Below are 23006 nucleotides of genomic sequence, written 5' to 3' on the forward strand. Positions count from 1 at the left end.
CCCGGGTAAACAAATTTACGCTTTTAATGTGACTGTAGTCACAGTACACATTAACCAGTTAACAGTTGTCCATCGGCAACTGCTGAATATTATTTCTCAAAAGTAAAAAGGTCAATTAATTGTTTGTTGAAAAAGTAGGTTACTGTATTTGAAGGCCTTAGTAAGAGATACTGGTTTTTGTTCAGAATGTATTGTCATCTCCCGTCTTTCCACAAAATAATAGAAAATGCTCGATGTGCAGGGTTTGATAATGATAAGCCTGATCGATAAGGTGCTCGTTATCAATTATCAATAAACATTAACGAGGAGATTAGTTTAGTTCAGGGGTCTAAATGGGGGTATGTCTACCCCTAGGGGTATGTGGAGGTGCTGCATGGTACCTGACCTCTATCTATGTACCTGACAGGCATTGGAAAATGCAAGTATGTTTTGTTGATATATAAAACATTAGTGTGAACCTAATGTGTTTAACCAATTTTTTTTAACATATAGATAGATAGATGAGATTGAGAAGCATGCACTGAGAACATATGACAACACAACACCATACTATATATAATATCAGACTGTAGGTATATCTATGCTGTGCTATAAATACTGGACTATAAATTGGCCTTTAACCACAACCTTCGAAGAAAATAACAGATCTACAAGCTTGCACACTAAGCTTGTAGATCAGCTATTTTCAGCAAAGATATTTAATGTGGAGTGAAAACAGAAAGGTTCCCAGTACAGAGCCCTGATGTGCTATACGTATACGGTCAACCAGGTTTAAAGTTTTTTAAGCTATAGCATTGTAATTTTTAAAATTACAGAATAACATGTGTTCACTGTCCACAGATCTCTGTCCATATAGCCATAATGTTGTCATGAAATTGACAGTCCTTTTTTATATCCTTTCCACTCTTGTTTGACTCAAGTAGCCTACTGTGGTTGTGTCTGTGCTCTGTCCTGCACACGGACAACCACAACCACAACTCTTCCACAATCTCTGTTCGTCTCGAAAATAGCCTACATTTTTAACAAAATATAATATTTTAGAAATGTTAATTTCTGCTATAAAAGCAGCGCGCTATGCTTCGATTCATTTGATTTACTGTAAGTTAGGACAAATTTGCACATTGGGTGGCATTCCCTTTATTCCAGAAAAGACTTGTCAGCGCTTCCATTGCACAGACCGTATCAGAAGCATTTGAAAATGGTGTGAGAGAACAATCTGGCTCCAGAGAGACTGTCACCTTACAGGAGCCATGCTGATGATGCATGCTTCCACCAATGTTTCCAGTCTCCAGTTTCAACTCATGCCTATAACTAGTAAACTACCCTTCAGTGGATTCCATCCATAACAGCTGCATGTGTTTCTGCAAGACAAGTGTTGTGGAAAGCACTAGTGTTTTATAGCCCGGAATGGACACACCGCCTTTAGAAGCGTTCTCCTCTTCCCCGTGTAGATGACCCTGTCTAGTCACCATTTGTTTCCCTATTTTTATTCCACCATGGTCTTCTTGTTTATGCAACACTGTGATGTACAGTAATGTACAATGTATATCTAATCTAAACATTTTTGTCCAGGACAACCTGGGCTATCAGAATATGCTGTACAACACTGATGTCATATGCATGTATGGATACTGAATAGACAACTTTAAAGACAAAAGAATAAACCTTAGCAATCATGTTTTTTAATCTAAATCAGAGAAACGTCAAACGACTGCAATGTGTTCTGCTCAAGAATAACATTCTCAGAGAGTGCATCAAATTACACCCTCCACGTCAACCCTCAACATAATTGGCACACTATGTACAATATGTAATAATAATAATGATGAATAATAATATTATTATTAATAATACAGCTCTCTGAGCTCCTGTGATGCTATTTTCACAACTCAGAGGGTGCGAATCTATGTTCTCATTGTCTGTTAATTCATCTACTTTGTCTCTGAGTTCTTCTTGGCATCTCTCTCGATCCACTTGCTGAGGTGTCAGAGATCCTGTGGTGCTATTTCCATTGATCTGAAGCTCTCTGCATTGTGTTTCAACATCTATTTGACTCCCTAATTCCCTTTTGCCCCTTACTTCTTGTTCTTCATCTTGGGGTAGATCCGGCTCGTTGAGATCAGTCATTACTTGGCCACCTTCATTTTGTTTTTCAACATTTAGCCCTGCTTCCTTTTCCGTTTTTTCTTCGCTCTGCTTGTCAAGCTTTTCAAGTTCCTCCGAATCGTCGGCATAATCAGAACCCACCGAAGGGTTTTCTTCGGTTTGCTTCTGAGGAAACGCCTCTTCCTCACGTCTGCGCTGTTGTCCATGTTCGCAGTCATGTGCTATGATGGCAAATTCTACACCTTCCTCCTCCTCCTCCTTGCCTTCCTCTTGCCTTCCTCCATTCTCTGACTCCCCCTTTTCCTCTTTCGCCTCCTTACCTCCACCCTCATTCTCCTCCTCTTCCTCCTTTATCCCTGATTGCTCCTCTTCCTTGTTCACCTGCTCACCTCCACCCTCCTCCTTCCTCTCCTCCTCTTCCTTCCCCCTTTTCCTCTCTGACTCTTTCTCTTTCGCCTCCTTTCCTCCGTCGTTCTCCCTCACCTCCTCCTTCGCCTCCTCCCTTTTCCCCGGTTCCTCATCTTCCTCTTTCACCCCCTCACCTGCATTCTCCTCCCTCTGTTCACCTTCCTCCTTCCTATTCCCTGGTTCCTCATCTTCCTCTTTCACCCCCTCACCTGCATTCTCCTCCCTCTGTTCACCTTCCTCCTTCCTATTCCCTGATTCCTCATCTTCCTCTTTCACCCCCTCACCTGCATTCTCCTCCCTCTGTTCACCTTCCTCCTTCCTATTCCCTGATTCCTCCACTTTCTCACTTCCACCCTGTTTCTCCTCCTGCCCTCCCTCCTTTTTTCCTGATTTATCTGATTTCTCTTTTGCCTCCTCGCCGCCACCCTCCTTCCTCTCCTTTCCCACCTCCTTTTTTCCTGATTCCTTATCTTCCCCTTTTGCTTTCTCATCACCACCTTCCCCTTCCTCCTCTTTCGTCTTCCCCTTCTTGGACTCCTCCTCGTCCTCTTTCACCTCCTCAGCTTCCTCTTCCTTGTTCTCATTCTGTGATTCCTCCTTTTCCACGTTTGCTTCCTGACCTCCATCCTGACTCTCCTCTTCCTCTGTCCGGGGGGGCAGTGGCCCAGGAGGTGCAGCGACCGCTTGGGAAATGGAAGGTTCCCTGTTCGATCCCCTGCCTGCCCCTGTGTCAGTGTCTAAGTGTCCTTGAGCAAGACACCGAACCTCTAATTGCTCCTGCGGATCAGGTTGGTGCCTTGCATTGCTTACACTCTCATCCTCTTCCTCTTCCTCCATCCTTTCCCCTGGGCGTGGCAGTGGTCCAGAAGGTAGAGTGGCCGCTTGGGAAACAGACGGTTCCCGGTTCGATACCCTGCCTGCCCCTGTGTCAGTGTCGAAGTGTCCTTGAGCAAGACGCTGAACCTCTAATTGCTGCCGCGGAGCAGGCTGGTGCCTTGCATGCGGGTCTCCTCTGCCATCCTTCCCTTTCTCTGTCCTTTTCCCTGGGGGTGGCAGTGGCACAGAAGGTAGAGTGGCAGCTTGGGATAAGGAAGGTTCCCTGTCGAGCCGGTGTGATCCGCATGCTGCCCCTGTGTAACTGTCAAAGTGTCCTTGAGCGAGACACTGAACCCCTAATTGCTCCTGATGAGTAGGTTGATGACTTGCATGGGTTACTCTGCCATCCTCCTTCTCCTTCGTCTTTTTCCCTGAGTCTTCCTCTTTCACCTTCTCATCACCTCCCTCGTCCTCCTTCGCCTCCCCAATCACATCCCTCTCATTCCAGGGTTTTGTGTATTTCTGTCTCAGTCTCTGTCTTAATTGCCTCCTCTTGTCTATCTCCATCCTCTCCCTCCATTCAGTCCACTCCTTTAGGGAACGTCCTACATTTGCTGCCATAATTTCTGCTTCTTTTACTGCATGAAAAAGGAGGGAAAAAAAGAAAAGAAAGATTTTCTCTGAGGATCTAACTCTCTTTCTTCCCCGAGCAGTGGCTGACAGATATTCCCTTCCTGCCTGGAATGGTGGAAGAAACCAGATCACTTACGTCTCACACAGGTAGCGTGGATGAATGTACAGGTTCACTTCAAGCTGAGCGATATGCGTACTGTATGGCAGTCCATTGTATGGAGGTGAATTGTTGCATGCAGCAAGAGTGCTCTTGGTTTGTCCTCTGAGCCTCCGTGTCTCTTGTGGAAGTGAATCTCTTGTGAGTGACAAGCCCTTATGATTCCCCAGACAACCAACCCTTCTTAACACAAGAAGAGGTATTTACTTGGAAGCTAGTTTTAGCTCTTGGTGGTTGGGACCTTTCATGTACCGGGGCTGTGCCCATTCCGCATTCTGAGGCATGCTTGAAGGGTCACCAGTGGGATCACATGGCTCTTCCGCAGGCAAATGTGGAATCTGGGTCAAGAGGAGATAGAAGTGGTGAGACAACACATTTGAAGTACATACTGTACATTGTGATGACAGAATACTTTATATACATATAAAGGCCTACATTGTATATAGATTTCATATGATCTATTACTGTTTATTTTCTAAATGCTATGACATGTCTTTTATCTGGACCCTGCTGAAATAGTTTGAATTGAAATTAAAAGTAAACAAATGTTTCCTAAAGTAATAAGTAGTGTACTGAAGAAAAGGCGGCGTTCCGAGCCCTGAAAAAGGTATAAAAATGAGGAGAGGGTTTTTATACCTTTTTTAGTGCTTGGATCGCCACCTTTTCTTCAGTATTCCAGTCCCACTGATCTTTGAAGCCCCTGTCTACTTTTACACTTTTTTTGCACCTCCATCGAGCTCCTGGTTGATTCTCTCTTTTGATTGATTGATTGAAATCTTTATTAACAGTTTGCAGAATTACAGTACATTTCAAGCACAAACTCAATACAAAGACTGTTAACTGTGAGTGGACGACCCAATTAAGCCTTACACTTGTTTACAACAGGGTCCACATTGTTCAATTCATCAAAACATTTAGAGACAAACAAATAGACACTTCTATGTAGTTAAAGAACAGAACAGGAATTCATCATATAGGAAGCGAAAAGGGAAAAAAAGTATATATACAGTGAGGGGAACAGGGGGATAAAAGAAAAGAAAACGAAAGACAGAGTGTAGGGCGCCTGCACACAACACCATGCGTTGATGCCATGTGTGCATATGTGCAGGCACCCAACGCGACTCTTTGTCGCTATAGGTAGTATATTTCATCCCTGTAATTCTGAGATATGTCATAAGATGTTATATACCACCAGTGCTTTGGTTTTATTAGATTTATGTCTCCTAAAGACTAGTCATAGTTGTAGTTGAATTAAATATAACAATTAGAAAAACAGTCAAGTCCATTATTGCTAATTTCGTAGACACACATCCTATATCCTTCTGGACTATATGGACCTTGCTGAAATAGTTTGAGTTGAATTAATAATGATAAGATGAAGAAAGAGGACAAGAAACGTTTTCGTTATACAATCTAGTTTTATTTGTATTATCGTGGCTCATGGAGAAAATAAAATTACACACACGCACACAAGGAATTATATATTCTGTGAAATCTGGAATAGAGAACATTGATAAAAGGAAGTTCTTCCACATTACACAAATCATACATCTGACTTGCATCTATTCTGCGATGCAGAGGTGATGTCAGTCAACATCACAGGAAAAGTAATTTCTGATTGTACTAACGTATACCATACAGTCCTCGTAGCTTGAAATAAGTACTATACCACAGCATATACTCTTCAGTCTCTCAAAACAAGTGATAGAGTTAAATTGTACAGTTGGTCGGTTGCACATAAACGCATGTTGCAAAGCTTTTTTTATTTTTTTTTATCAGTGTGTCACATCGTAGATAAAATATAATATGAAGGTTTCAGCCATAGCGATATTTTTTGCTGAAACGCCAATTATACGAATAATCCAAAGTGTCGAAACATACTGTACTGCACAGTAGGCTACAATCCTATATGGCTTTTAATTACACTGGATACAGTTCAAGATGGGAGCAGTGGTGATATTTTGTTGGAGCCAATTCAGTTCATCAGTCTGCAGAGGTGGGACACAGTCACTGTTGTGCAAAGGAGTGGAGAAGCCTTTGCTCTCGACTCCCGAGTCAAGTCAGGCCAGTCCTAAACCTTTTGTCCAAGTCGAGTTTTTTATTTGATGAATTAAGTCTAAAGTTATCAAATATGTGACTCGAGTCCAAGACGAGTCTCAAGTCCAATTCTCAAGTCCACGCCTGTCAGTCTGATATAGTTTTGTCTTGACAGTATTACATAGTCATCATTCGTTAACTAAACACACATACCATCCAATCAAATCCATACAGACACACTTAATCAATTATTAGATTGACACGAGGATGACAAATTGTTTGCTGTATGCGAGACTTTGGAAGCTATTACGCTTTAAGTCCAGTTTGTTTTTAACAGTGCTGTTTTTTTTAACAGTGCTGTCAAATTAGCTGGGATTGTCAAAGCAATATCTCCTTCCTTGATACTCCACCAAAACAAAAAACAAAACAAAATGACTCATGTTAGCAGTGTGAACCGCGTCAGATTGGAGCAAAGATAACGATACCTGCCGGGAAGCCAGTCATAATCTAGTTGTGCTATCAAGTCTATCTGCAACAATACAAAATATTTATCATCTATTCATGAAACAACAGATTAACAATGTTACTGTAATACAGTATAAACTACATATGTTTAACAGGAAGCCAATTAAGAATAGAATCCTTTTTGTTTTTCCCAACAGCATTATCGGGTCAATCTGCAACACCAAAAAAACTATATTTATCTTCCACTCAGGCACCACACCCCATGATACTGACACAATGTGAACGTGCATTATACAGTTCCAAATCCTATATCCCCTCCAGCAACTGCATTTGAAAAAACTAGGTCGGTCTCTATTTTAGAAGCGTATACGTCCCTGCATTGATAAAGTGTATATAGCTCAGGGAGGATTCAGGATGTGGTAGAGGCTGAATGCAGTTCCAAGGACAGCAGAGATGGGAGGTATAGAGAGAAGCTATTGCTGTAGATACACTGTGACTGCAGGTACATTGTATATATATACTGTATGTGGGATTGCATAGCTCAGCCTTAGCTGCATTTGTACATGTTTCCCTGTTCCATCCATACCTGGGTGACCCCCCCCCCCCCTGAGGAGTTTGCTGAGAGCTCTATTTTTACAGACTAGAGTAGGGGGTGAGAGACAGAGAGAGCTGTGGATGCCAGATGCTGTTAGGTTCTATGACGAAGGACTGTAGCTTTGATGTGAATGCACAGGGACGCGGAGAACCAGCTCTGTTTTGAGCCCCTCCTATACAGTATATATGCCCAGCTTGAGTGTTTGCGTAAAGAAACACAAACATTGAAGACAAAAGTGTGTAAGCACAAACATTGAAGACAGACGTGAGGACTCAAATTGTGATTGGCCGGCGTGATTGGGTGGGAGATGTGCCATTGGTTGAGAATGAGATGACGTAGGATGATATAAGAGCGCCCCTCACTTCACACGGATGTGATTTTTAAAATAATATTTGATGTTTGAGATATTGTGATACTTTGCAGACACAGGTTTGTAATTCTGTGACAATTAAGGGCTGAGTTAACACTCTAGATACATATGTCGATATCAACCTGTTACCGACTAACTGTTTTTGACTATTTTGAGATGCCTTGTTTGTTTGCTTCGGTATATGCCTACATTTGTAGTATGTAAAACATTCAACTCATCGTATACTGCACATATTCTTTGCTATTATTTAATACGGAGTGAGACCGAATCTGGGAACCCATCTGCAAAACAAACATACATACTGTAAATAAAAGAGAGAACAACAACAATCATTACTGGAAGTCTTCTGTCCAATATTTAGCCTCCAGATAGAACATTGTCACGGTACGCTCCTCTGCCCTTGGACTTTGTCTGTGTTTTGGGATTACTTGTATTTGTGTTCTGTACCTTATTTTGGAGTAGTGTTCTGTGATTTCCTGCCTTGTTTTCTGTCGCCTGCCTTGTCTCACCTCCCTGTATTAGTGTAACCCTAGCCACCTGTGTCCTGTTGCCTGTTAGCCTATCCCAGTGTTGATTGTGTGTTCCAGTTCACCTGTGTGTAGTTAGTCTTCTCTATTTATATGCCCCAGTGTTTGCAGTTCCTTATCAGTTCGTCGTCGTAAATTATGTGGTCAGTTCCTTGTGTTTCCCTAGTTAGTTATTCCAAGTCCTAGTTATGTCCTAGTTATTCCAAGTTGTTTTACAGTGTGAGTTTTTGAGAATTAAAACCACTTGAATTCACTCCTCTGCCTGTGCCTGGTCCTACACCTCCAGAACCACATCGTGACAAACATGACCTTGCCGGCCTGGTCAAATCCTAAAAAATCACACCTGTGTGAAGTGAGGGGCGCTAATATATTAAAGTCTAACTCATGTTGATTAGGTGATGTAATGTGATATAAAACAAACGGTGCAAACACAAACATTAAACGCCATTAACAATAAAGAGACAATATGACGTAAATGACACATTATGACGTACATTTTCCCTTCATTGTCAATGCGTTTACAAAACAAACATTGAACTAAAGACAAACATTAATTAAACCTGTGTATAGGAGGGGCTAGCGCCCCTCAAAAACAAAGGTTCCTACTGTTATAGTGCCCTGTCTTGCCAGCTGTTTACAATGACCTGAACACTCCTCACAGTACTAATGTTATTAGAACCTGAACCCTTACGTTTTCCGTTTGGACACATCCGGTCCAATGCTGTCACTAGAGTTGAGGGTTGAGAGTGAGAAAATGTTGATTGTTTTTTGGAAGTTAAAAATAAAGTCTCGGGTATGAAAAGAAACCTAAAAGAATAATGGGGTTGGCCGTCAAATGCTTGCCCACGGCAGCAGAAAAGACACGAGGAACATGACGAGGGACAGCGAGAGGGGTAGCGAGACGAGAAGGATGACCGGTAGAGACGGGGACGATGACCACAGAGATGCCATGCGTCGGGGGCCTCCGCAATACTCCGGAGACTTCTGTCCCTCCACGCTCTGCCGACAGATGACCAACGGCCTGACCTGAGACACGCTCTCCTGAAACAGAGAAAGAGAAGCAAGAAAGACATATTTAATGAAAAGAGAACATAATGTCACACGATATGATATAATTATTCGTCTGTGACAGTCGTAACTATAAGCACCGACTATCACATGACGTAACGATATCATCCGCTCCCGACCGGATCATAAACCCGAAAAGGAATGCTTCCCAGGCTACCTCCAGAATGGTCCTGCTGTTTGCCTTATGGGGACTGAGCCGGAGGTTCCACCGATGGGACCGGTGGCTGCGTCCGCCATCGTCCTCGCTCTCTGTGGTGTCCTGACGTGCCACCCGTGGACGCCTGCGTCTCCGCGAGCTGATTCGCTGGAGAGAGCCTGGCTCCTGCAACCTGGACCAATGAAGTCGAAGATTAAAAATCTCAGATGGGAATAAGGGGAAAAGAACAAGTTGTGTGTGTGTGTGTGTGTGTGTGTGTGTGTGTGTGTGTGTGTGTGTGTGTGTGCGCGCCAAACCTGCTGTCTGTATCCTCCGTGTCAGCATCTGCGTCGCTGTCTCCTTGAGGATCAGACAAGACACACTCTTCCTGCAATACATGAATATGACTGTGTGACTCACTTAACCCACTTAAAACCTGAGGCCGATTCTATAACAGTTCTATATGAAAAAAATATGTTGCTATATCAGTGTTGCTCAAAACTTTTTCATGTCAAGGACCCCTACAAATGTTTTATGTATTTGGCCGCCGACCCCCGTCTCAAAATATTTTGTTCCAGAGACCGCCAATAGCAAAGATTGAAGTTAAAAAATGGCTTACATTTTTTTTCAAAGATTTGCACACAAAAAAAGAATAGCTTGTATTATCTACTATTTTAAAATAACCAAAGTAGATCGGAATGCGGTCTAGTCTAACTTTGGATGCCTCTGCCTTGCATAGTCCCCGGTGAATAGGCAGGTTGCTATTCACTGGTAACCTAACTTTGGTTTTTAATCTGAAGGTGTTGTAGGCTTGGATTTGACTAAAAAGCCCCCCTTTTAAAATACATACATACTCTACGTACGTACGTACATACATACATACATACATATACCCTTTATTCTTTTATATCATGGGATACAGTACAGGCTAGCTATACTATAGCCCCTTTATTCCTTATTCCCCCTCCTTTCCACCCCCCCCCCATCCCTTTAACAAATCCCAAACAGGAAAACCCCTCCCTCCATAATGCACCCCCCCATCCTCACTCCCAGACCAACCATATCATGGCACCACCACCTTACCACCTAGGACACCCCCACAGTTAACTCCACCCACAGAACACACCACCTTACTTATTTCCTCCTTGGGGTGTTGGCTCTCACCCTTGCCCCAGATATGCTATCCTCTGAAGAAGCTGCAAGAACAGCGAAACGTCAGGACCTTTTAGCATAGACCCCTTTTAATTGTTTCTTTGATTTTAAGTCTTGGTGGCATCTTTTAATCAATAAATTTGGTTTTTAATACAATTTTTATGGGGGGCCCAACCCTGGTCACAACTGCACGCGTTGTTGAGTCCACTTTTCACCATCTCCACCACTGAGCCCGCAGATCCAGCAGCCACAACATCAACTGCAGTCACAACATCTACTGCAGGCAGCTTTCCAGCCAGGCTCCAGGCTCCAGGCGCGTCCAACCCAGGTGGTAAGGGCCCAACCCTGGGCGGCATATTTTACAGCTGCTCACCCCAGATGGGATTGTATTTTAAATTTGTATTTGTTGTTTTTAAGTGCTTCCATACTTAACCCCAGTGCCTTTTATTAGTACTAGCCACCACCCTCACCATGCAACATCCCTCTGCACACAGACTTCCCCGTAGACCCACATATGCCCAAGTAGCTAGACCACCCTTCACCAACAGATATCCCCCTATACCTCTATCTTCCCATACCCCTACTACACGCCCCCATCACCCTGTACCTAACAGCCAGCCCCCCCTTGGTCACCCTCCCGATGAAGCCACCAGGCAGACAGCCAAACTTTATTTTAAAATAATCCAAGCTGTACACCATGGAGAGGTGGCTGACAGGGCTCTCCGGACAGGGTCCTTCCCTGTTGGGATGATGAGACAGGTGAACAAACTCACCACCTTCATCAAGCCCGCCTGCCCCACTGAGACCACCACCACGCAGGTGGCCCACAACACACATAACTGGATGAACACAAACATGCACATATTACAAACACACTACACAGACACCATAGACACACTCACACCAGACATACACCCACATAACCCTATGGCCTATACCATAGCCATAGGTTGGGCACATAAAAGATACACCCAGAGACTGACTACTGCAACCCTAACCCGGGTTAGCAACATACTACAGATACAGACACGCACACAACACACACAGCCAACCACACAACACACACAACACACACAGCCAACCACACAACACACACAACACGCACAGCCAACCACACAACACACACACAACACACACAACACACACAGCCTACCACACAACACACACAACACACACAGCCAACCACACGACACACACAGCCAACCACACAACACACACAACACAGACAGCCAACACAACACACACAACACAGACAACATACACAGCAACATGTCACACATACCAACCGCTACAACATACATACACGAGCGAACACACACACAGCAACACACACCGCCCCCCCTCCACCTCACTCGAGACCTCCCAATAGCTCTGCTAGTGCTCGGCCTGGCCTGCTCCCACACCCTAGGACCCCAGCCCAAGTGTTCCCCCCTCCTCTGGGCAGGAACACTTCCCCACCAGCCTTACTCCCCACGCCTTCCATCCCACCCCTTCTCACCTTCCCTATAACCAGGCGGCCTACCATCCCACCCCTCCTCATAACCCCCACAGACCGGCGACCCGTCCTCCCTAGTGCCCCCCGCCCACCACCCAGACCCATTTGCTCTCTGTCGCTGGGGAGACGTCCGGAGGCCTTTGCTCTGGCGCCCCCCCAGCCACAGAGAGTAAAACCCCAGAGGACCAGCTCCCGGTTGCCCCCCACAACCCCCCTCCCCCCTGTCCCGGAGGACTCAACACTGCCTGCCTCCTCTTCACCCGGACCCCCTAGCGGTGTTCGGGAGGTGGAGGTGGCGGGCATCTCACCCTATCCCCTTCCTTCTGCCTCCTCGACACCCAAGTCCACCCACACCACCACTGGAACCTCCCCCCGTTTCCAACCCAGAGGGTGCTCCACCTGTGAGGAGTCCACAGCCCCAAGTCCACTCCAAACCACCTCACTAGTCCTTCCCACCACACCCACCACTCCCCAGCACACCACAGCATCATTCCATGTTTTAAACTCCATTTCCCTTTCCCCCACAGGAGGCGCCGGTGTGAAGCGCGGGATCGGTACCCTAAGATCCCGGGTAATGATGAGTAGGCCTCTATACGGAAACAACCGTGACCAAACAGGCCCCTCTGAACCCTCTCAGAACCACCCGATCCCGCAGCCTCTCACTACTGGCGCCTCACAGCCACACACGTCACCACCCCCTCCATCCCCAGCACTTCCCTGTATACCCACCTCTCACACGGCCAGGCCTAAGAGAAAGGTGTTGGACTGGAACATCATGGTCCGAAAGCCGGTGGCCATCTTGGGGGACTCCAATTTAAGTAGAATCCCACCATCACACCACACTGAGCTCCAAATAGACAGCTACCCTGGGGCGACCTTCAACCACCTGACCAAGATTTTGGAAAAGGCGGAGGTTCACCCCAGGGTAGAAGAAGTCATTCTCTCGGTGGGCATCAACTGCAAGGACAATGATACAGACCAGACCTCCTATAGGCAGCTAAATGGAATGCACAAGGAGGCACAACGGACCTTTCCCAACGCCAGCATCCACATTCCCCTCATCAACTTCTCCCAGTTCCTAACAGTCAAACAGAAAAAGAACCTCACACTCATGAACCAGTACATCACAACACATTTCCCATACATCCCACCAGTTGACCCTGACCAGTTTCACACAAAACCCGACAACATACACTGGACACACACCACAGCAGTCACAATATTTAACCATTGGTGCACACATTTAAATTTTCCCTAAACAGGAGCAGCAGCCTGGATTCCTGCCCTATCTCTCCTCTTCCTCTGGTACCTGCCTTGTTCCCAACAGGCTCCCCTCCTCCTCCTCCTCCTCCTCCTCCTCCTCCTCCCTCTCCTCCCCCCTCCCCCCCTCCCCCCTCCCCCACACCGCCCACCACCATTCTTCCCCCCTCTTCCTCTCAACGTCCAACAGCCATTCAGTCCCTCCGACCAGCACCTGACCCCCACTCCAATGTGTTGAACCTGTCCAGGTCCGTCCGTCTCACGGCCGCAGAGGCCCAGTTGCTGGAGAGGGGTCTCGCCTACATTCCTCGACCCACAGGGACGGATTGGGAGGCACTTCGAAGGGACACACATAGATACCATAGGAGACTTAAATTAATAGACTACTTCCAAAACACACAGACAGACGGACCTACACCCTTTGTCCTGCCCTCCACCTGGGAGCCTAAACTCTCCCAGGTGGACGGCAGGATACGAGACCTCATACAGCTAGATAACCATACACTTAATCAGTACCACCCATCACCAGACAGACCGGACAACCTGACCACAGACGAACGGAACAGCATCACAACACTGCGGAACAACACACAAATAGTTATTAAACCAGCTGATAAAGGTTCAAAAATAGTCATTTTAGATAATTTCCAATACACATATGAAGCCAACAGACAACTATCCAACACTAGATATTACACTCACATAGCAGCCAGCATACAACCACAGACTCAGATCAAACTCAGACAAATCATTACAACACTTTATCACCAAAACTACATCACCTCCAAACAACGCGACTTCCTCTATGGACCCGATAACCCCAGACCTAGGATTTTCTATCTACTACCCAAGATCCACAAGGATCCTCAGACTTGGACTATTCCCTTCGAGGTGCCTCCCGGCAGACCCATAGTATCAGACTGCAGCAGTGAGTCCTACCACATAGCACAATATATAGACCACTTCCTCAACCCCCTCTCCACCATACACGCCAGTTATTTAAGAGACACATATGATTTCCTGGAAAAAATCAAGCCCATAGCTGTGCCACCACACACATACATTTTCACCATAGACATTGACAGCCTTTACACCAACATACATACAGCCACTGGTTTACAGGCAGTTAGAAACCTCTTCCAGACACACCCGGACAACACTAGACCAGACAATGCCATTTTACAACTATTAGAACTTAGTCTCAATTGCAATGATTTCACATTTAATAACAAACACTATTTACAGATAGAGGGCACAGCTATGGGTAAGAAATTTGCACCCGCTTATGCCAACATTTACATGAGTGAGTGGGAGAGAGAGGCCTTGGCAAAGTGTCCACTACAACCCACCATGTATTTCAGATTTTTAGATGACATCATAGGGCTCTGGCCACACACCTTACAACAGTTTGATAACTTTTTACAGATCTTGAACACACACCATGCTTCCATAACCATCAAACACATAATTCATCCAACAGAGATTAACTTCCTGGACACCACCGTATTTTTTCATACAATAGACCAGACACATAAACGACTACTGACAAAAATATATTTTAAGGACACAGACACACACGCACTACTCCACAAACACAGTTACCACCCAAAGCACACTTTTGCAGGCATCATCAAATCACAAATCATTCGGTTTTTCAGGATTTCATCCAATAGGGAACACTTCAATCAGGCCACACACACACTCTTTACAGTCCTCCGAAGGAGAGGTTATAGTAAAAGACTTTTGTGTACCATCAGGAGCAATGCCCTGGCCTCTCTCTCCCCCACCCAGTCACTCTCCACCAACACTCTGCCTCCTACCCCTAACCCTCTCATCCCCAATTCTAACCCTAACCTCAACCCCAGCTTTCTTCCCCAGCCACCTCAGAGCATGCACCCGGATCAGAGGCCCCTCTCTAGCGCAGGGACAGGGACGGACCTGGACGGGGCCCACACATTACCCTCTCCTCTATGTCTTCCCTCCTCCAACTCTTCTTCTCTCACCATCCAGGCCATCGGCTCCTCTACAATTAAAACATTACTCCCATTCATAACCACATTTTCACATACACTCCAACCACTTCACCACAAATTTAAACAAAATTTCACCACTACACAACAATCCTACCCCCCATTACAAGCACATCAAGTCATTTCAGCACTTAGAAGGAACAGGAACCTGGGAGACCTCCTTGTGCATTCCAAATTTTCCACTTTACCTCCCAAGCCCCCACAGCCACATACACTCCATTTCAAACCCCGCAAATTCATCAACAACCCCCATAGTCACACTTCCTCCCCCATCACGGACCCTCTGTCTCTGACCACACCCAATATAGTCTACATCATCACCTGCACACAATGTCATAAACACTACATAGGAGAAACCGGACACACACTAGAAACACGACTCAAACAACACTTATATCACATCAAACGAGCAGACATACACACAACCCTATACACACACTTTCAATCCCATTCTATCGCTAACCTCATCATTTCAGGTCTGGAATGTGGAGTCCGATGGACCAGTGGACAGCGGAAACTCATGGAGCACAGATGGATTAAAAAATTACTAACTGTAACACCCACTGGTCTTAATGAAAGAAGTTGATTTTTATCTCTTTCTGGTCTTTTATCTGTCCAATCAATAAATGGTTTCCAGGCCTTGCTGTGAACTTTTACTCCTTTATGGTTTTAGGTGGTTTTATTACTGTCTATTTTTATATCCATTTTACCCTTGGGTTTTAGAAGACATTTCGGACATTGGTTTAGGTATGCGGTCTAGCTTAACTTGGACTCAGGGGGGTGGACGCCTCTGCCTTGCATAGTCCCCAGTGAATAGGCATTTTGCCCTTCACTGGTAACCTTATTTTGGATTTGTTTTAAATATATGAAGGTTTTATGGGCTGGGCTTTTTACTAAAAAGCCCCCCCTTTTAAAATACTACACACATACATACATACCCACCTACATACATACATTTCAGACGTTTTAGCAGTTTTTAAGGACCCACTTTTAGGCCAGTGCACCAGAGCAAGCTTTTGCCTTTTTTTAAACCCCACCCATTTTAACCAAATACATACATATACCCATCGAGCTCACTGTATTTTTGGAACAGCAGTGGGTAGGTGTTTGAGTGTGTGTGCTGACGTCTGCTGATATGCATGTTTGTGTGTACTTGTATGTGTGCACGACACGTTGGTCCGTGTGTGTGTGTGTGTGTGTGTGTGTGTGTGTGTGTGTGTGTGTTTGTGTGTGTGTGGCTGTGCACGTGCGTGCCCTCTTGTATCTGCGAGCACGAGCATGCACAACTTAATTAGGCTGTGACTAAGAGTTATTTCGCAGTGATTCACCGGACCCCTCAGTAAAACAGGTGCAGTTCATGGGTAATTATTAACAGACTGGTGGGCGTTTCATGCGGCTTCCAACGATGACAGAGCCCCAAGAGGGTTTCATACACAACAAAGTCTGGAGTGTTAGGAACTCCCGATTATCCTTCGCTCACAACGCATCGCGTACGTTGCGACACGTTGTGAGTGAGCTTGCAGGTCTGCTATTTTCGCCAAATCTTGGCCTATTTAATTTGCCCGTTTGACTGTCAAGGGTTCAGCCTCCAGGGAAACCCTAAATACAAAGTTGATACACAATTGCACATACAAACGACTCCAGGGTGTCTAATGAAGTACTGTCACGGTGTCACCTCATAGACACATGAAAAACTGGAAAAATACAAAAATTGTGGTAATTTAAGTAATTTAGATAGCATTTTATGTAGACATAGCACTCTATAGTGTATATGTATAGATTCATTATGATATTCCATTGTTAGGTGCTTAGCTTACGTATGAATCATGATGACTAATTAAAAGTGTATCGGGATTCGGGACATCCCAAATTTTTACTCTTTTTACTGGATTAAGAGTTTTTTACTCTTAATCCAGAGTGACTTTCTTACTGCAAATCACTCTGGATTAAGAGTGCCGGCAAAATGCCTAAATTATAAATTGAGGAGGATGGTCAAATGGTGGTTGGGAGGTGGAGGAATCGGCACCGGAGATCGCCCAGATGAACATACACTATGCTACACGCACATTGATATTGGCAATAGACGACAGAAGTGTCCCCCGAGCGAACGCATGTTGTCATTCCAACCAAGCACCCCACAAGGTGATGTCACTCATAAGCTCAGCCATAACAAAAGAGAGAGATGTGGTAATATTGAAACACAAGGGGACACTAGACAGGCAACCACGCACGCGTGTGTGCGCGCACACACACACACACACACACACACACACACACACACACACACATACACACATACACACACAGTTACCTCTGTGCCATATCCATCAGAGTACCTGGTTATCACCACCCTGTTCTTCCCACACTGGTCACACATCAATGTTTCCTAAATACACAAGAAATATACTGTATAAGTGTGTGTGTGTGTGTGTGTGTGTGTGTGTGTGTTAAAGATTTTGAGGCGATGGCACCAATGTTTGTCGACACATACTGTAAGTTAGAGGAAGGAGTTCTCACCAGTGGAGGCGCGCGTGTGTTTGACACTGGAGCACTGGGACCAGTCTGGCAGAGACACACCATGTCCAGCTCGCCACAACTCGCCCCCATCTAACAGAAGAGGGAGAGAGACGGGGGTGACAGAGACAGAGAGATTCACCAAATTCTACAATCGGTAGGCCTAATCAGATTTTTCCAAAAACCTTCAAAAATAGCAGATGCACAAGCTGTGAGCTGACCAGCCCTCCCTATAAAGTACATACGCTATTTTTGAAAATCCAGCGCTAAAATCTAAAATGATACAGATGCTTTCCTTTTCTTTTTTCTTTTTTATGTTTTTTTTGTGGCTTTCGCCTTTATTTTATTTTATAGAGGGACAGACAGTAGGCTGACAGCAAATGGGGAGAGAGATGGGGGGAGGACATGCAGTAAGGGCCGTCGGGATCGGCACACTGCCAGACTGGATTACCAGCCAAGGTGCCTGGACCACTGAGCCATGGCCCAGGCCTGCTTTCCTGGTTTTAAAGAAAAAATCACACCCATGTGAACTGAGTGAGTGAACTCCCCCCCTCCTCTCTCTCTCTCTCTCTCTCTCATTAGCAGGCAACAGTACAGCACTATCTCTCTCTCTACGGCTACGACTACGGATAAGCGGTTGAAGATGGCTGGATGGATGGACAGACTGTGATGGAGAGATGCTGACAAGGCACTTAAGTATATGAGTGCCATTCTGTGAAGTGATTTCCTTATGTTAAAAATACTGTATATATCCATCTATCTCCAGCACCAACAAAGATATGAATATTAAACTGTCATTGTACTAATAGTATCACTTTGACAGCACAATTTAGCTGTCAGTATACGTATCGTATCCGTATAGAGCCACAGCCACTCAGCCAGAACAAAATATATGTCTGAACAAGATATCTGACATGAATTTTGACAACTTACAATTTAGGCATTCAGCAGACGCTCTTAATCCAGAGCGACTTCACTTGTCTTACAGTAAGCAAGAACAATATGGCAACACAAAAACCTGGTAAAACATTGGCCAGATTGTCAAATATTAGAAGAAAGAGACAAAAATCTACAAACTGCTATATTTTCACCATTTTTATCTGTGGAACCAAGTCAAACAAAATCTAATGCCTCAACTCTACAATTCCAAGTGCTTGTAAGGGTGGGTTCCCAGCTCAATTATGATTATTTTAGTGGGTCGCAGCCTGAAAAGGTTGAGAACCACTGTCATAATGACATACTTTCTGCTTCAATCACATATCTGCTCGCATCCAATTTCCTCTGACAACTAAACCACTTTTCGATAAGCGGTCATCCTAGCTTAATGCTTGCAAGAGATAGTTACATAACCTCATTTGCATCGTAGATTCCAAAAGCAGAATCCATTCTCTCACACACACACACACACACACACACACACACACACACACACACACACACACACACCTTACCTCATTGTAGGATGTCTCTCTGGAGGAAAGGAGGGGGTTCGATTCCCTCCGAGGCATACCCTTTGAACTGGCTCACATAGACCAGCCTGAACACAACACAACACAAGCTAGTTAGTGCACTGTTTCTCAACATCAGGTCCAGGGACCACCAGGGGGTCCACACATGTCATGGAGGTATATAGATATATTTTTGGTTTTTCCAAGCCTTTATTGGATTGGATAGTGTACAGTGTACACCCATTTCCTGTCACCATACTGTACAGTGTACACTGTACAGTGTACAGTATGGTGACAGGAAATGGGGAGAGATATGGGGGGTGACACGCAGCAAAGGTCGTTGGGATCGGGAGTCGAACCCGCGACACGCCGTTATGCTGGCTTATAGCAATAGGTCAGCTCACAAATATTATTGCAGTGTGTTGCGAGTGAGCTTGTAGATCAATAGCCTATACCACTATAAACAAGTAGACAAAGCTACATTACAGTAATTCTAAGTGCAAAATGTACCTTTATGATAATTATAGAATATAACTGACACTAAATACCTGTCCCATTTTCTTTTGTTTGTTTTTCAATATTATTAATTTATTATTCTCGTCTTTTGATGATGATAATGATGATGATGACAACAACTATAGAATATCTGGTGACGCGAGGTTAGGTCTGCCTATGATGCTATCACTGGGTGGGGTTACACTCTGACCTCACTGTCTCCACTCTGATGTCAGATCCACTCCCACACAATCATAAACTGCTACAGTACGGTTCAACTCAACAGCTGTTTAGAGCAGTTATTTCATTCGGTGAGTGTGACCACGCACGCGCATATGTGCGTGCGTGTGTGTGTGCGTGTGGGAGGGAATGGTATATGGATACTCTGAGGCTTCGTACACATAAAGAACAACTGTGCTGTGCTCTGCCTGTGTTTCATGGCCGCCCCAATGCTTTTCCGTGGTTTGACCAAACACTTGTGTTTGATTGCCCCCCTCCCCCCATCACACACAACTGTTTCCATTGGAAAAGCATTGAGGCGGCCATGAAACACGGACAGCACAGAGCATGTTGGTCTGATATGTGTGTACGAAGCCTGAAAAGAACCTATAGGCTACTTCAACTGGGATCCCACGTACTGTGCCACACCGCCGCCACCACCACCACGTGAAAATATTGTAATAGAAAAAGTTATATGAGCCTATATATTAGGCCTATAAAGAAAGACGACATGTTAGGCTAGACCATGCATGGGTCAATTTATGATTGAAGCACTGAGAAAACTGTTGCGCCTTTCTTCGTCCTTTTTTTCTCTTTGAACTTGACTATGGTAGCGGTGGTCTCAAAAACATAAAGGAACTTTGACAGGAAAAGACTCGCTCACCGTATAAACAAAGAAGTAAAACTCCTTAGACTTGAGACTTAGAAAAATATATTTTCTTTTATTTTAAGATGCTGTGCTCATGGTGCTCTGTGCTCATGGTGAGATTAAAAAGCAAAACGTTTTCGGTCTTCAGACCTTCGTCAGTGCTATGGTTTTTTACAGACAAAGAACTTGTCATGTGATGTATGCAATATTTTTGTTTCTTATATAACTTTGATTTTGTATATTTATCTCTTCTGTAATGTCCACGCCCACAATCTGGTGATGTCACCAATTAGTAATGCACAGCACCTGAGCTGTATTATTTGGAAGCTGTTTAAAAGCAAGTTCTTTGTCTGTAAAAAACCATAGCACTGACGAAGGTCTGAGGACCGAAAACGTTTTGCTTTTTAATCTCACCATGAGCACAGAGCACCATGAGCACAGCATCTTAAAATAAAAGAAAATATATTTTTCTAAGTCTCAAGTCTAAGGAGTTTTACTTCTTTGTTTATACGGTGAGCGAGTCTTTTCCTGTCAAAGTTCAATTTATGATTGATCATGATAATTAGTATAAGTAAAAGTAGCCTACTCAGTAGTCCCTACTGTACCTATATTTATGCTAAATTATCAGCAGTCTAGCATACTCTAAAGCGGTGGGCAAATGTTTTACATAATCTTAAACGCGTCACAAAATGCAAAATGCCAGCTGTCACTAGTGTCACGCATAACAGCTGGTCAGCAGAGCAGTCTCCGCACTCCAATTACGTAATACGGGGGTACCAACTTTTCCATTCGCATCATCCCACGAACTGTCAAGAGGATTAGCCCATGCTGCTATATCGCAAAATAATAATAATCACACAACCCTGACCTCTGTGCCTCAAACTCTGATGTTATTGAAATAAACTTAAATAAAAATAAAAGCAATAGCCTACGCTGTAAAATAAATCCTGGCTATAACCTTACCTTTAACTTGAATGCATCCTTCTGAGAGAATATTCCATGTATCCAAATCCTTTATATTTCAAGGTAGTGGACAATAATACGGCAGCAGCAGAGGTTGTCTTTGCAGAACTGTGGAGCCATGAGCTTGCAGCGATTGTAAAATATTAGTCATTATTATGCTCTGTGTGATGGTGATGATGATGTCAGAACGAACGCCGACGAATAATGATCGACAGCCAGGGAATCGGCGTCGGCGCGCTGACTACAATAAAGGTTCCAAATCGAAAGTGTTCCAAAGACAACGCGGGGGCGCGCAGAAAGGTAGGCGGGGCTGCATGGGGGAGATTATATGGATGGAGCTGGAGGGGAGATCAGATGATCACTGTGATGTTTTTTTACTTTAATCAATGCATTATTTATTCTGCATTTGAGCCACGGACCACCATTTGATAACATTTAGATTTATCCTCGGACCTCTCAGATTCAAAAACTAAAGAATATTGTGTTCATGTGTTGTCATTGTCATTGCAAGATTATAAATTGCACAATTCCATACAGAATTGATGTTGGAATACCATATAGGAGAGATAACAGGCAAACGTTTGATCAAAATAAAAATAAATCTATATTCTATAATTGTGTAAACTTAAGTAACACAGATGTTTAACAATCATGTATTATACAAACTCGAGTGTAAAATGAAACCAAATGGACCCGTAATGGTTGTTAATCCATTCCATTTGGTTGTTAATCTCAAGAGTTAAAGTTCTATAAGGGTTCATTTGGTTACCAACTTTCCATCATTATCTGCATGGGGACCACCTGGAACCTCCTCAAGTAGGCTACCACACGTTGGTGGTCCTCGGACCACTGGTTGAAAACCACTGCTTCTTTCCCTGATAGCTTTTCATTTCCCCAAAACATTATAAAAAAAATAACAGAAAAAAGTAATTAAAAAAAACACGGGCACCTCACGTATTAGGAGGGCAGACTCGAAACAGTCACCCGAAAAAAGGATGGGTGTTTTTGATGAATCTATCATGGTATAAATGGAGTTTGGAGTTACAATGCGTTTGTATATATAGGGGGAAAGGCAGCTAAAATGAATATCTAATTAAAATCTAAATACTGAATCGAGCAACTTAAAAACTGTCTGGGGTGTTCACATAAGCCTGAGTAGATGATAAAATCACCAAAAGTTTTTTTGAAAGTGAAATATCCCTTTAAAGGAGCTTGCTAATTCAGTCAAATTCTCTTTGAGATATCTGATTGATGCCAATTTAATTTCAACCATAGCCAAGACAACTAAGATTAGCAGTGCCTGTATCCGATTGTCCATTCAGGCATTCTAATTTCACGTATTTGGACAATCCTAGAAGTGACAAACTGAGTTTTTGTCCATTGCAGTCAAATAGTAGGCAGCAGTAGCCCATAAGGGCCTGGGATTTACCATACTGTAAATCCTATATCCTGTATATATTTCC

At 44.2% G+C, this 23006-nt stretch overlaps 1 protein-coding gene across 2 annotated transcripts; it reads right to left on the minus strand.

Moving 5' to 3' along the window:
* Positions 1 to 5518: 5518 nt before the first annotated feature.
* LOC308335152 (uncharacterized protein) lies at positions 5519 to 21766 on the minus strand. Of its 2 annotated transcripts, XM_080792154.1 has the most exons (7): positions 21544 to 21766; positions 19221 to 19306; positions 17773 to 17862; positions 17567 to 17641; positions 9636 to 9706; positions 9340 to 9511; positions 5519 to 9155 (listed from the first exon to the last, which is right to left on the minus strand). In XM_080792154.1, exons 2-7 carry the CDS (start codon positions 19275 to 19277, stop codon positions 8946 to 8948), a joined length of 675 nt encoding a protein of 224 aa, XP_080648280.1. In that variant the 5' UTR covers positions 19278 to 19306; positions 21544 to 21766; the 3' UTR covers positions 5519 to 8945. The 2 variants fall into 2 exon arrangements, with proteins under 2 accessions (XP_080648280.1, XP_080648281.1); XM_080792155.1 differs by lacking the exon at positions 17567 to 17641.
* Positions 21767 to 23006: the final 1240 nt, after the last annotated feature.

The sequence above is a fragment of the Protomyctophum bolini genome, assembly GCF_963924005.1.
Source record: "Protomyctophum bolini genome assembly, chromosome: 20".
NCBI lineage: Eukaryota > Metazoa > Chordata > Actinopteri > Myctophiformes > Myctophidae > Protomyctophum > Protomyctophum bolini.

What these genes read in the sequence shown, in the direction of transcription:
- LOC308335152 (XM_080792154.1), bottom strand. Translation starts at nt 19,277, where the DNA reads ATGCCTCGGAGGGAATCGAACCCCCTCCTTTCCTCCAGAGAGACATCC. An exon ending in ACGGAGGATACAGACAGCAG is followed by an intron (nt 9,512 to 9,635) that starts GTTTGGCGCGCA and finishes TCATTGGTCCAG; the next exon opens with GTTGCAGGAGCCAGGCTCTC. An exon ending in ACAGCAGGACCATTCTGGAG is followed by an intron (nt 9,156 to 9,339) that starts GTAGCCTGGGAA and finishes TCTCTGTTTCAG; the next exon opens with GAGAGCGTGTCTCAGGTCAG.